This window comes from Prinia subflava, chromosome 6, assembly GCF_021018805.1.
Source record: "Prinia subflava isolate CZ2003 ecotype Zambia chromosome 6, Cam_Psub_1.2, whole genome shotgun sequence".
Taxonomy (NCBI): Eukaryota; Metazoa; Chordata; class Aves; order Passeriformes; family Cisticolidae; genus Prinia; species Prinia subflava.
The window spans coordinates 32,768,814-32,783,522 of NC_086252.1; the positions used below are offsets into that span (position 1 = coordinate 32,768,814).

Below are 14,709 nucleotides of genomic sequence, written 5' to 3' on the forward strand. Positions count from 1 at the left end.
CATTACCCTCTGCTTCTTATATTACTGGAATTACAAACTATTTATTTACTTAATTCTAGCCAAAATAGTCATCCTGAGGAATTTACAGTAGGGATTGAAGGGAATAAGAAGGTTTTAGATGGTTTGCATGACATGCTCTGTGCAGAGCAATGACAACACTGAGGCTACAAATGTCTGTCAAGGAAGACCACATCAGAAAAAGGACAGAAAGGGAATCAAAGGTACATTTAGGTTTTAACAAGGATCAAACACCAGCCCTTTTCAGTGACACTCAGCAAAGGGAGACACAGTTTTGAGAAATGTCACCCACAGAGAACAGAACTGCTTAAAGAAAAAACAAGAACTGCAAAGGGTTAGGGCTGTGAATTATTAATAAAATATTGTCTCATTGATGGCAACTAATAATTGATTTCTGCTTCCAAGTGGGGAAAACAAGATGCTTTGACCTTCCTTTTCTGTTGTGGCCCTGAGGTCAGGGTTTTTCCTTTAAAAACACCTGGCAAGTTCCAGATGTTGAAACGTGCAGCAGAGGCAGAGCAGCTGCTGAGTGGGGCACAGAGCTGGGCAGGCAAGGAGACACTTCCAGCAGATCCAGCAGCAGGCCTGCCTGCCTCTGTCACTCACTGAATGTCCAGTTCAGACTTAGCATCATTCCACTGAAGGTCACATTAAATAAATCAAACTTCCTGCAGTAATTATAGGAGGAATTAAAACCAAACCTCACATACCTCTTTGTGCTGCCACCCACCGACTGCTTTTTAGACAGCTCCTCTGCAGCACGAATGGGACTACAGAATAGCTGACCACTTTTTCTGACAATCTTCTGTTTCATTGCTGTTAGATGAGTCCACTCTTTCACAAACCTCAGGATCTGGCAGAGGACACAACAGTCAGCAGCAGGAGAGGCTTTGCACAGAGCTAATTACATTGATAATTGCATCCTGCACTGGCTGGAAACAGCTCCTACAATCAGAGATGGCGCTTTCAGGTAACTCCTCATACCCTCACCCCCATCTGTGGAACCCACTCAGCAGCTGCTTCACACAACACCTGGTGAATCAGTCAGGTATCCCCAACACAAATTTAAATTCCAACCTTGCTGGAGAACCTACAGAAAGAATCGGTTTTATTCCTACATGATGGTTTTCTGCTTGGAAAATCAGATTTTAAGTCAGGCAGATGATATTTCCCATCCAGTTTAAATCTGGATTTCCTTACTTGAGTACTTGTGTTTGCAGTGTTCTTCTCAAACCCCATTAAGAACGGGATCTTTATTCCTGAATTAACTGAATGTCTGTGGAGCCATGCCTGACACTGCTTTGCAAACTGTTAGCACACCAGAGGGAGAGAGTGAGGCCTGCAGCTCTGATACAATCTAGAACATTCTTATTTAGTGTGCTCCACTTAATTCAGAACCTTTAAGAAGTTATTTTGTTGACTTATGAAAGTTAGGAACTAATCCTGTAAATGAGGAATAAAATGATGCCTGACTGATTCCTTCTACTGCAATGTGAAGAGGAGGCACAATAATTTGCCAGAGTAACAGACTGCATAATTAATATTCACATCAAAACATCTGTAAGACTGCTTTGATGAACTTATGCCTATATCCCAAGGCCTGTCAGAATTCTGCATTTATTTAAAAAAAGTAAGTCATCTTCTTCTGCATTAAATATTATATTGCTGTGCCAGTAGAACATGTTCTTACCAACGCACGATTTTTTTTATTCTGGAAAGTTTCTGGTAAATCTTCCCAGTTATCCAGCTGTATGTCCAATGGAATGAAATTATGATTCAGTGGTTCACCATCCTAGACAAGCAAACAGTTTTGTTTACAGATGCAGTGTTGCACAAAAAGTAATCTGTTTCAAGTGAATTCTCCTCCCTTTCTACTAAATTTAGCCCCTCAAGGTCAAATTTTTCCAGAATTAACAATAAGGCACAGAGATAACAGCAAAAATGCAGGAAAGATGATTCATATTAATCTACCTAAAAGTAACAAGGCTGAACATTTTAACTTAATAGATCTGATTTTTTTCTTTGCAAATAGTTCAGACACACAAACTGCCTTATATTAAACTGAAATTACAATCCTCTTGACTGGATTCTAAGGGGAATGAATGATTGGAGATAGGAGAATATCACTTCATTACAATTTAAAATATGAATTCTTGAACGTTGTTTATCATACTTCTTTTTAATGTCTGAAAAAGTTCTCTACTTAATTTTTAAAGGTCTAAGTTGTCCCAGTGGGTACATCTGGCCAAGGAACTTATTGATGATTCACAAGCCTTTGAGAGGAGTCAAAGCAGAATTCCCTGGTGTCTCACCATTCAGCAGATTTTGTGCAGTATCTGGCAAAATTAATCTTTAATCCCAGCAAACCCCAAACCAGACAATTGCCCAAAACCCACCCAAAATGTATCTTTGAATAAAATATGTGAAGCTAGGCAGCAGCATATATTGTAAGTACATTTAACAGATTTAGAGATACAAGAGGACTTTTTGACTCCTTTCAACTTTTCCCAGCTGCATCAGCCTCATAAAAATGTCTCATCCCAAAGATTTGCCCTCAGTTATCTGTGCTGCTTTAGTGGCCCCTGCATACACTGATTCACTCAGTAATTTGAAGAGATTTTCCCATCACTTGAAAGAAGAAATTGGGAAGTCCTGACCTCCCCTTGAATAATGACTGGAAAATTGCCAGCTGCTGGTTTCTGTGCCCGGTCAGCACTGCAGGTTAATGATAATGTGCTTTATTCAGCAAGTTACTGACTTACACATAGCACCCATGTTGAGCTTTCTGAAAAGGGGGTGGCAGTATTTTACTTACTTAGTGTGTTAGGATGTACTGTCATTTTTAATTTGAATTTTGAATGTTATTCTAGTCAAGTTATTTTGTGGTAAGACACTCTAGTAATAAAAAAAGGAGTTTTAAACAACTGCCACTGGCATTTCTAACAGATGATTTCTTGTATTAGCCCGATTTTGTAAGCCAAGAGAAGCGTTGGAAGTTATGAAAGTAAGGAATTATTACTTAATTCCATTGAGAAAAAGAACTAGAATGATAAACTATCTAATTTTTGTACATTTCAGTTAATACAAAAATACTACTGCTTTCACATCAAACATAACAGAGGAGAGCATACAGAAACATTTCATAGGACAACATTTTCCTTTGCAACTTTAAAATGACAATAACCATCCATATTTCATGTTTACCTTTGTATAGAGGTGGATTCTATCAGTATGCCTGCTTGCACAAAACATAAGCCCATCATATATTTGGAATGTGTCTGATTTATCTACAACAGAAAAAATGTTGGCATTAAAGATTTTCATTCATTCATTCCACTCTGACATTAAAAATAATATTTAAATATGTATGTAATTCCAGAACAACATGAGGTGCAGAGCTCAAGCAGCAAACTATGAAGGTATTTGTGTATTTATTTTTCTGTTTCTCCTGAAGCCATCGTCTGTTTTGCCTGTGTCTGTCCCGAGTTCCAGTCAAACCATCCACATTCCCAGCTCTGCTTTGCTCCAGGAGCTCTGGGGAAAGGCTGGGCTTATCCAGCATCAAAATTCAACAAATGTCCCAGGCCAAAATGAGAAGGTCCCATGCTGGTGTTTGTACTTCTGTTTCAGAGGGGTAGGTTTTTATTTAAAAGCCATTTTGCATGCCAGAGGCCTTTAATTCAGTTTCACAATGGGACAGAATTGTTCTTTCAGAGTCCCACTTTACCTTCTCCACATTCTTTTTCACTTTCTTCATTTTCAGTGCCAACAGTTTCCTGTTCTCTGATTTCAAGAGATTGCTGGGCCCCCAATTCCCCCAAATTTCCTCTTCTGCCTTCAGCACTGTCCTCTGCTCTCTCTGCATCTCTCCTGGGCTGCTCTGACACTCCCTCCTCAGTCTGGCTCCTGGGAGCTTCACCACATCTCTCACCTGAAGGGAAACAAGCACAGCAGTGATTTGTGTTACCTGGCAGGTACCCCACAACACATCTGAGACATGAACACATCACTGAAATACAAAGAAATGGCTCTGCATTCTCTAATGTTACTATGGTGCAACCACTTAGGAAGTTAGAGCTAACTTTATAGTAGAAGAACAAACACATGGAACAAAGCTTTTAATTTACGTAATCCTGTGCACCCAGATTAATGTCAAAATATGTATGTAATAAACAATGCAGTTAGCAATTCTATATTATAGTTACTGTATACCATACACACACAAAATAATTTTCCAGGCATTGATTTATAGCTGTGAAACTCAGCAGTTGTCCTTATTTGAACAAGCCCAGAGATTTAAATAAATAAAAAAGTAAAAAGAACTTTACCCATGGCTTTGCAACTGAAATGACAAATATCGGCATATATTTATAAAAACGTTTCATTAATTTTCCAGATAGCTTAAATAAATTTCAGTAAAAGAAATCTACTGTGAGCTGGTGAGAAAGAAAAGCCATATTTTTCAGATAATGCCTCTCATGACAAATACACAATGCTCAAGTTAATAAAACTCCAACACCACACTGCTTAGTTTTGAAAGGTAAAGAAAAGTCTTGCTGTTTAATTGTATTCAGAATGACTATAAATCTCCAGGGAGATGAGAGGGACATTTGCTGCAAAGAAAACAGAGGACATATTCTTCCTTATGGAATTTATATTCTGTTAACATTCTATCGGCATTTTTCACTTTTTTCAAGTTAGGCTCATGTAAAAGATCCTGGGGGAAATCAAGACTGAGGAGGATCACTTGAGGAGTACTTGTTCATGTAAAGACACAATTCTTCATATTTTCCTGGACTTCTGTGTACTCATAGGTTCAAAAAAACCTGTGTTTTCTGCACCTGATGACAACTGCAAAGAGAAATGCATCTTTCCCTCTGCAGCACCCCTTACTCACCTTCCCTGCTCTGGGGGCAATGGCACATCTCGCAGTAAGGCAGCAGAGCATTGTTAATGTAAGTGCAAGCACTGCAGTGCCAAACTTTACTTAAAGCTGTACTTTCACTTGAAGTGTTTAAGCCACAAGGATGGAGTTCACTGGTTTTTTCTGAAAACAAAGAAGGCTTTTTTCCAGTCAAAGATGTTTTCTTTTTATCACTGGAGCTGCTTGGGGTCCATCCACCTGAGCTCTTTGCTCTCTTGGGTTCATGTTCATGAGTATCTTCATCACAAATTGTCTCCACCTCACTTATCCTTGTGGAATCCAGGTTTTCATCGCTCTTCTCTGCATCCTCTTCTTTTGGGACTGCAGAAGATTCTGAATCATTATGTAACAATTCATCACCAGAAAATCTTTTGCGTTTCTTCTCCACGGAGGATTTGGGGGAAAAGAAGGAACGTATGTCATGCTGTTTGTCCTTTTCAAACTAGGGAAGAGGAAAGGAATAGGAATCACAGGATCACTTAGGTTGTAAAAGACCTCTAAGCCCCACTTATGACTGCATCAGAAACTGTTAAATAAAAGGTATTTGTAACAAAAGGTAACTTCAGTAACGGTGAGCAGAAAAAGCAATTTAACATTCCTCTCCTGATTTCAGAAAGCTATTTTCAATATTCTCCTGAAAAGCCTGAAATGGCACTACCAGAAAACAGATACACAGGAGTGGTAGGCTGTCTGCCTTTTTTGAAGATGCCCATTACAAGGAAAGGCTTTCAAACACTGTTTTCAATATTAGTCAAATTAATCAAATTAGTCAATATTAGTCAAATTAATTCAGCACAGTTAACAAGGATGTAATTTGAACAGGAATTACTTGGTCTTATCTGACTCTGAGGGTGGCTCAGTCACCTAAACATAACATAAGGACCCATCACAAGATGTAGATGACATTTATTTCCCACAGATCACTTTTCCCAACTTCACCTAAGTTTTAAAATGGAATTTACATTATTTTTTCCTACTTTTTTGGTGTTTCTCCATTAGTAATGTCTGAAGTACACTGAAAGCTGAAGTAAATGACTACTACAATTCTTTTTAAAATGAAAGGAAACAGAAAAAAAATTTCAAGTCTTACATGAGTAAATAAAAGTCCATTTTGGGGATCTTCCAGACTTTCATTTGGGGTCCAGGTCTCAGCAAAACTCAAAAAATCCCATTTGTCCTTATCACCTTCTTCAGCCTGCATTTTCTCTTTCTTGCCATTCAAGGTGCTGCCTGTGACTTTGGCCTGCAGGAAGACAATAATGCTAAGTGCCGTATTTAGCACCCTCCAGCCAGTGAAGCTGTACACAAAATGTCAATATTTATTGAAGATAAAAGAGGACATATTCACTGTGTACATCTCTAACAGCCTTAACATGTTTTGCTTGGCATGTGGAGACAAATACAGGCAGGATTATTTAGTGACAGAACCTGTAAGGTAAATTGATGTTGAATTACTGAGCCCCACCTGTGCCATGTTTAAGGAGCCTCATAAAGCACCAGGCAGGATGAGCTTAAGGACCCTTCCAACCTAAACCATTCTATGATTCTCCAGCTGCTAACAACAACTGGGTGATATTTGTGGAAAATGGCAACAGAAGAAAAGATTAGTGTCATCTTGGACCTACTGAAAAAGAATTACCTAAGAATGCCTCTGCCTCTCAGAAACGAAGCTTAGTTTAGGCACAACATTCATTCTATTAAAAAAAACCAACTCACAACAAATTCCATCTCGTATGAGTGAGCAGAATGCTGGAATGCTTTAAAATTGTAAATTGAACAGCAGCAATAAAGAGAGATAACACAACCATCTCCTGTGGATATGAACCAGCCCGTTCCCCTTGGCAAAGACTCTTCATCTTTGCATCTTGAACAAAGAGCAAAAAGCTAGAAAAGACTGAATCAGAGCAAACAGGGGCATTCTGACGGTCAGCATTGCAGGGGTATCCATTTGTCTTAGAGAGTGTTCCAGCTAAAGGAGAGCCCTGTGGCTCTGCAGTGCAGCCCCTGCAGGCAGCCCTGACCCACCTTGCGGTTGAGCATGGCCCACATGAGCGTGTCCATGGTTCCCCTGGCGATGAGGAAGTGAATGTTGATGGAGCTGCACTGCCCGATGCGGTGCGCTCTGTCCTCGGCCTGCTTGATGTGGCCTGGATCCCAGTATAACTCAGCAAACACCACGTGAGTGGCAGCAGTGAATGTCAAACCCTAGGCAGAGTAACCACATGCATTCGTTAAAAAAGATACCACACACACAAATTGATTACCTGATTAGCTTTAACGAGCTAAAGGTTGTACAGGACATTTTAATATGGAAATAAGAGGGTGGCTGAGGTGGTCCTCAACAGCAGATGAGTTTATTTTAGTGATTCTTTCTTGGGCCTCAAATTCAAAAAATACTTCAATATTGTGCAAAGATTGCACATTGCTTTTCATTATGGAATAAGATCTATTTCTTATTAATCTATTTCTTTTAGAGAAATGGAGTTTTTCTAATTATTCAAGAATGAGATACTGCTGCTTATCATAATTTAGCTCAAATAAATTCAACAAAGGCTTAGAACAGTTAACATGATTAGTGCAAAGAAATGAGCACAGGGTCTACAAAGGACGAATTGCACAAAGATAAATTGCCTTCAGTAAACCACTTCAGGCATCAATTATTTCAGTAGCTATATTCTCCAAGTGGATTAGTTCACATATTTCTGTTCTGCCCCACCTGACCAGCTGCCTGAATACTCAAAATAGCAACCCGGGTTTCGGGGTCCTTCTGGAACTGATTGACGAGGTGAATCCTCTCTGCAGAGGGAACACTCCCATCTATCCGGATGTAGCGAGCCTGGAACATCAGAACAGAGACCACACGGCATCACCAGTGTCTGTTTTCAGACCAAATCCCTCCCTGTCCCCCCATAAAAACAGGAAAAGGACTGTTCTATTCCTGTCATGGGGATCAGGATACATCAGCACTCTTTTGCCCTTTGATTTAAAATTAAATATCTATCTACAGAAGTGTAGAGTTTATATTCACTGTTTGGAAAAGTAGAAGACAGAATGAACATGGGGTCTTAAAATGGAATGTTATACAGAAGAATCTGACCTGACACCATTTTTTAAAATTCCAAACAGTTAAAAAGAATGAAAATACAAAATAGCAGTTAGTCACCATTACCTAACAATAGTTAAGAGTCCATGATCCAAATAAGGTCAAAGCTGTTTGCAAACATTTTTACTGCTTTGAATCAAACATTCAGGTGGGATGAAAGCGTGCAGTTAAACCCCTCAAAAATAGACAGAAGCATATTGGTAGAAAAATTTGGAAAACAACTGCCTACAACATTGATTTAATAATAATAATCAAGTCCTACCAGATACAAGTGTGTTTACATCATCCTTAAACACAAAGCAGTTCTTCAGAACCACATGATCCCTTTAATGCAGTGGCACTGATCTGTATACACACAAAACCCTTCCACTCCTGTAGTGGTGTGCAGCTGTGCTGGATCAAACACAGCTGACAGCACTCGCGTAAGTGCAGGTAAATCTGTGTGCACATCTGTTAAAGCTTTACCTTGCTCTCTATCACTGCCTCTGTGCAGGCTTGCAGCATGCTCAGGTGATGGGCAAACACAAGGAACTTCAGTTTGTCATTGTCAAGCATCATCTTGATGTAGTCCTTGACTGCTCCTGCCTGCAGTGAGAGTGTTTTCATTAGTGACCCACACAAAATGTTCAAAAAGACAATTTTTATTTTCATGTCTTTCAATTCCTTGTAAGAGGAAACAGTAAATTTCCATATCTTTTGTTATCCATATAAGACTTTATCAAACCCCGACACTGCTAAGAATCAAGTAATTCAGATTAATTTTGTTTACAAAAGATATCACAACTTGATGTCTTTGAGAACCCTAACTTACTCCTTCAGAGAGAGAAAAAGCCCCACATTTATCCTCAAAAGAGCATATAATTACATGGCACTTTTTCCAGAATAAGATGTAGATAAACCCCCTTTTAATTCAGACATCATTATCTGATGTTTTAATCCATATTTAAGAGAAACAAACATATTTCAAACAGACAAGTTAATATTTAATCAGGACTTCTGTATCCACACACACAGAGCCATATATCAAAACTGGAAGAATAAGTCTGATATGCTCGTGATACCATAATCATAAAATGTTCCTCTATTTAAGTATTCATAGAATTCTTTTGTGTCAAATGTAATTTTCAGTATCTTTTGCAAAAGCTATTAAAGCAATGATGACAGTTAATAACAAAATTTATCAGTGATCAACAGTTTATGCAATATACACTGCAGTAGTCTTCAGATCTCTTTTTTCATTGTAATGGGTTCTGTCTATTCCATAAACATACAGGGAAAAAGGGAGTGTTTCTCCATGTCACAATTATAAAACAAACCCAATAACCTCATCTCGTGTTCTGGCCAGTAAAACCAGGTTTATGAGGTTGAAAACACATGCTGGATAATTTAGGGATACAAAGGAAAGACGTGCAGGCTCACCTTGGCAATGGCTGTTTCCTTGTACATGCGTGTGATCAGACTCATCACTTGAGAAAAGTGGCTTTCAGTGGCATCTGAACTCAGACTCCTCATTAATTTCTCCCACTCTGCAAAAGTGGCATTCAGATTCTGATTGCAGAAGAGACCAGAGGTTAGACACAGAGTACACAGCATGTTCTACCTCAATGGGTATGTTTTAAGTGTGAAATGTTTAGGAACTTTGGAGAACTCCATCAAATTTGGCTAAAAGTAACTGTAGGATTCAAAATCTATCGGAAGACAGAAAAGAATAATGTACTAGAATTAGAACTAATTTTATCATTGATGAAAAAAAATTTACTGTATAAGTGTTGTTTGTGTTATATTTTAAAAACAGTAACATAAAGATACTCTGCTTTATACTCACACAATCTTTGTAACTACTTATAATACCAAGCATACATAAAATACGTATTTCTAGTTATTAACAAATGTATTTTTAGCAAAAGTGGAAAAATGACCTTTGCTGCAGCTTGTGGGAGGTCAAATGGAATACGTTGCCTGACTTTGGGAGGCAACTGAGTGAGGACATCATTCTTCAGTCTTCTGATCATTATTTCACTTAAAAGTTGGTGTAGTTCCTCTAAGTTTGAAGCTCCTCTACAATCCCATTGCCTTCTTTTACCAAAAAACCTGAAAATGATAAATCAACACAGAGTGTAAACATGAGATCTTCCAAATTCAATAGAAATCTTCAGTACATAATTATTTTAAAGCACACTATTGCATATGGAAGTGTGTTTTAACTTCCCAGGAGTCACTGCCCATCACCTGCACACAATCCTCTGTCTATTCCCAGCTGCCCATACTGCACTGTCCACAGCAAACAGAAGTTTCAGGTGTAATTTTGGAACTCCTGCCTCAATGGACTAATGAGAAGAATATACCACCATGAGAATAATCTTTATTATATTGCAGACAGGAAAGCCATCATGAAAACTGCAAATATCACCATCAATATTCCTTTCTTTCCCTCTCTAAGAATTCCTTCTTAGTTACTGCCAGAGACAGGATTTAAAGCTTAAGCTATCATCTTTAAAAGTAATATTATTTAATAAGCAAAACTAAATAGAGGAAGAAGGTTTAACATTAAGAAGCTAAAGGCTGAAAAGAGAAATTTATTAACTCAGTTTTCCTTATTCTTTCCTTGCTTTGCTGTTTTTGAGGAAGTGTTGCAGCAGGAACAGCAGCTTTTCTCTGTCAGCATCACCAGGAGATACTAAAATAATGAACATGACAGATTTGGAGAAAAGCCCAGGTAGCATTTTCCAGGGCCAGAAGAGTGTGTTACAAGCATGTAATTTTTATTAAAAGACCAAACAAACAGCCACGAAACCCCCACAATCATTTAGAGATTTTTAAGCCTTATTGACTTTATCAACAGTGTTGTAATTAGCTGAATTAGCTGAATATAATCATTTGGGAAAGGGGCTGAGGGAGTCCCTTCTGCACTGGTGAAGTGGGAATGGCACAGATGGAAGACAGCACCATCTTTTGCTCATCTCCCTTCCTTGGTCTATTTTTATGCCTGTCCTTATAAAGGCCTCCTCCCTCCACCCTAAGCAGCCTAAGCCTCACAGAAATAGTTTGGACTTCATTTTTAAAGCAGGTGTCTGTGGACACCTAAGGAAAAACCACCCATATTCTCACAGGAAGTGCTGCATAAAATGATCCTATCAAGTTTATTACCACAGGATGTTTTATTCCAGCCAAGTCATGGAGAAAAAGTTATTCATTGAATGCTTGCCAAACCCTGAACTTGATTTTTATTACATTTATGGTATTCCAAAAATAAGATAATCATCTATGATTGAGTAGCTAACCATGCTGTACCCACGCACACTTGTGGTGTGAAAATTACAGATGCATTCAGTCAAAACACCATGGAAAAAATAGAATTTCTCTGTCTGAAAATTAGACAGTGATCTTCCATGTTATTTGAAGTTAAATGCTGATAAAGTGCATATGATGGAGGGAGAAAAACAAGTTTTATGAAAATGAAACCATGTAATTATTATTGTAAAAATTAAATCTAAATGCTAGCCAGTTTAGCTGACAAAAATCTGTTATTCTCAACACATGCAAAGTTGTAGATATGAAATTTTTAGCTAAGACAGTCAGCCTGTGAAATACAGAGAAAAGTACTGGACTTTTTTTCTCACCCAAATGTGGTGAGGTAGCAAAAAACCTGGATCCCATAATAAAGACAGATATAAATCATTACATGACCATGACTGCGAGTCAAAAACTCCAGTTCTGAAGGTAAAACCTCCACAGCTCATACTAACAACAGTAAATGTATAAATAATTTTACTTAACAGGATGCTTCAACTTTATTTCAAACTTTAACAGTGTTAATTCATTAATTTAATCAGTGTCACCCTTTTCCCAATGCTCTTTGATGCAGGAAATTGTAGCTGACCCTGGGTTTCAAAGCAAGATGGTGTGACTGAGCAGTAGAGGTGCTTCCTACTGATTCTCTCTCTTGGCACGACAGGAAAAAGCAAAGATACTCATAAGAATGTAAATGAGCAAGGGCAGTGATACCTGACACGAGCATCACAGTATTTTTTAGCATATTCATTCCAAGTTCCAAACCTTCTTGGAAACAGCGCCTCAATCTGCATGAAGAGCTGCATAAAAAATCAAATAGCAACAGTGAAAAATTAAAAATTGCCTGTGAGTGTAAGACTAATCAGAAATAATCAATACATGGTTCTTGTGCTAAGTTTACATTTAATATTTGCACAAAAATCACACAGCGTGGTCTCTGTGCAAAAGAAATTCCACAGGATACAGAACTCTTCAGAGAGGACAGTTGTGAGAAGCCCTCAAAGAACAGAGCACTCAGACCACTGTAACAGCTTGGAAGACTCACATTGAACAAGAAAACATGGATGAGATGAAGTTGTTCCTAAAAATACAATTTTTATCATTTGCCAAGTACACAGGCTTCTGCAAAACTTCAGTGCAGGTATTGCATGAGTGGTCTGCTTCCTAAAATACATGAAAAACCATGAAATTCTTAATTTTTACTTCAAAAAATGGACAATTTCAATACAGACCAGAAATTTCCCAGCTTTTTTTACCTGCTAAGTAGCAGGAGGTAAGTAGCAGTTTAGATGACCTTAACCAGGAAGAATCCTGCTTTACAAGCTGTTATACTGTCAGAGCTTCCTAACTTCTGAGATAATTTTCTATACATTTAAAGACTTTATATAAGGATTCTGCTTATGACACAAAACTGATTAAAGACATTTAATGCATCATATACTCTGTCTGGTAAGCCACCAAAGAACATCAGTATCACTAAAAAAATCACAGATTATTTTATTTTCCATTATTTTCCATTTGGTCATGAATTTTGGTCCCACAGCTTGTATGGAGTTTCCTTCGAAGACCTTTAACAATGATTCTGGTCTCAGTATCCATGCATGATATAAAGGTATAACACTCTCTAACTTCAATTCTTCACCCAGGGTTGGTTGCAATGTCTTTGTACAGGAAGTTTTAGTAATTATCCACACCCATAAACATAAATATTCATATTCAATTTTTAGATAAATATTCATGATATACCAAGCCTTTTTCCATACCACAGATATCTTCCTCAAGTTATCACCTCTTCGAACAAACTAAATTCATAAAGGGTCTTGGCATAAGTTCTACTTACACAGTGAGGAATTCTGAAGCATAAAATACTATTTATATAACTCTTTTAAGTTCCCTGAATACAAATCAGCTCTTATATTCCATTTTCCCCCTACATTTGATAAATAAAGGCAGTTGTCTTGGGTTCAGCATAAAACCCAAGAGTTTTTGTTACCTCTCTGCTCCTCCCTAATTCCATAAACTGACCTTCCCTCAAAGGAAAATTTGTCATTCTGGATGTGCAACAAGCACAGTCTGTATTTTGTTCCACGTAAGTGAACATAAGGAATATTCAAAAGACCAGTGATAAACCTATGCCTTTGTCAGATGATGAAGTAAAAGATTTAATACATGATCTTACCTGCCAAAGATCCCCTACCCAGGAGAAACAAACACTTCTCTCTTAGGCTCTTTATTTTCTGTTTCACCCAACAATCAGTCTGTAACATTAAGATTAATTCCTCACAAGAAACACTGTCTCAAGTTACCTGTGCCTGTGCTCGAGAAAAGTTTGTAAATCAATTCCAACAAAAAGACATTTGTTTAGTTTCTTATACTTGTCCTCCTTAAGGCAGCTAGTGCTGCATGTTAATGCATATATTCAACAAACCTGTTCATTTATTATTGATACCATCCTCGAAAACAAAACCAAAATAAAGCACAACGTATCAAATACCTCTTCAGGTCTTCCTAGAGCAGGAGTTCCAGTAAGGAGAACAGCTCTGAGGGCTTTCTGCACAATTGGCAGTAAAATCTTGCTACGGGTGGCGTTTCTGGATTTCATGTAGTGTGACTCATCAATCACAACCACCTTGAAGTTCTGCCTGTACAAAGTGTCTACCAAAGTCTGTGCATCAGATGTTAACAGCCCATACCCCAGAATTGTTACTTTGCTCGTTGATATTCCCCTGAAAGAGAAAATTCACAAGTTTTCTTAGTAAATTTTTATTGTGGGATAACTAATATAGCAGAGAGATTATAAAAAACTGATCTCAGATGTTTGTATGTCTCCTTTTGGATTGATTGACATGTGGGCTGTCAGGCTAACAACAACAGCTTTTGGTGTTTAAAACATCTCACACTTCTCAACCACACACATTTCATAACCATTTTCAGAAGACACACATTGCATTTCAAAGGAATTTCATTTATCTGGATGCACTGCTTCACCCTGTGCTCCTTTTCAGGGGCATCTCATTGGAAAAATCCACTTTGTGGACAAAAGGTTACACACGAGCCAAGACCTCTATTAGCACTCAAACACCTGATGTGTCTGTGCAAGCTTTCTGCTGCTCTGGGTACAGAGAGTCCCCTCGCCAGCAGCCTGAGAGGATTAAGCAGATTGTCCCTGAGTACTCGGGCACTGTCGAAGTACAGACTGGGCTGAACCCCATCACCTGGAAAAACCATTCCTGTCAGAGCTGTTATCCAGCTTTTTTTGTTCAAAAAAAACAAAAAAAACCCCACAAAAACCTGAAAGGAGAGAGTCAACATGGCACAAAATGAACAATTAGTCTTTAGGCTGAAGGGAACTTTTTATAACAAATTTCAAGAT

General features: G+C 38.1%; 1 protein-coding gene across 5 annotated transcripts in view; it reads right to left on the minus strand.

The window, feature by feature from the left end:
• ZRANB3 (zinc finger RANBP2-type containing 3) overlaps positions 1–14,709 on the minus strand; it is a 40,203-nt gene that overhangs the window by 4,285 nt on the left and 21,209 nt on the right. For all 5 annotated transcript variants that reach the window (XM_063400980.1, XM_063400979.1, XM_063400978.1 and 2 more), the window contains 13 exons: positions 13,831–14,062; positions 12,051–12,136; positions 9,965–10,136; positions 9,465–9,593; positions 8,511–8,630; positions 7,659–7,778; positions 6,968–7,147; positions 6,033–6,185; positions 4,916–5,384; positions 3,746–3,949; positions 3,223–3,305; positions 1,709–1,810; positions 729–871 (listed from right to left, as the gene is read on the minus strand). In XM_063400980.1, the coding sequence (XP_063257050.1) occupies positions 729–871; positions 1,709–1,810; positions 3,223–3,305; positions 3,746–3,949; positions 4,916–5,384; positions 6,033–6,185; positions 6,968–7,147; positions 7,659–7,778; positions 8,511–8,630; positions 9,465–9,593; positions 9,965–10,136; positions 12,051–12,136; positions 13,831–14,062 (2,193 nt within the window). The remainder of the gene's footprint in view (positions 1–728; positions 872–1,708; positions 1,811–3,222; positions 3,306–3,745; positions 3,950–4,915; positions 5,385–6,032; positions 6,186–6,967; positions 7,148–7,658; positions 7,779–8,510; positions 8,631–9,464; positions 9,594–9,964; positions 10,137–12,050; positions 12,137–13,830; positions 14,063–14,709) is intronic.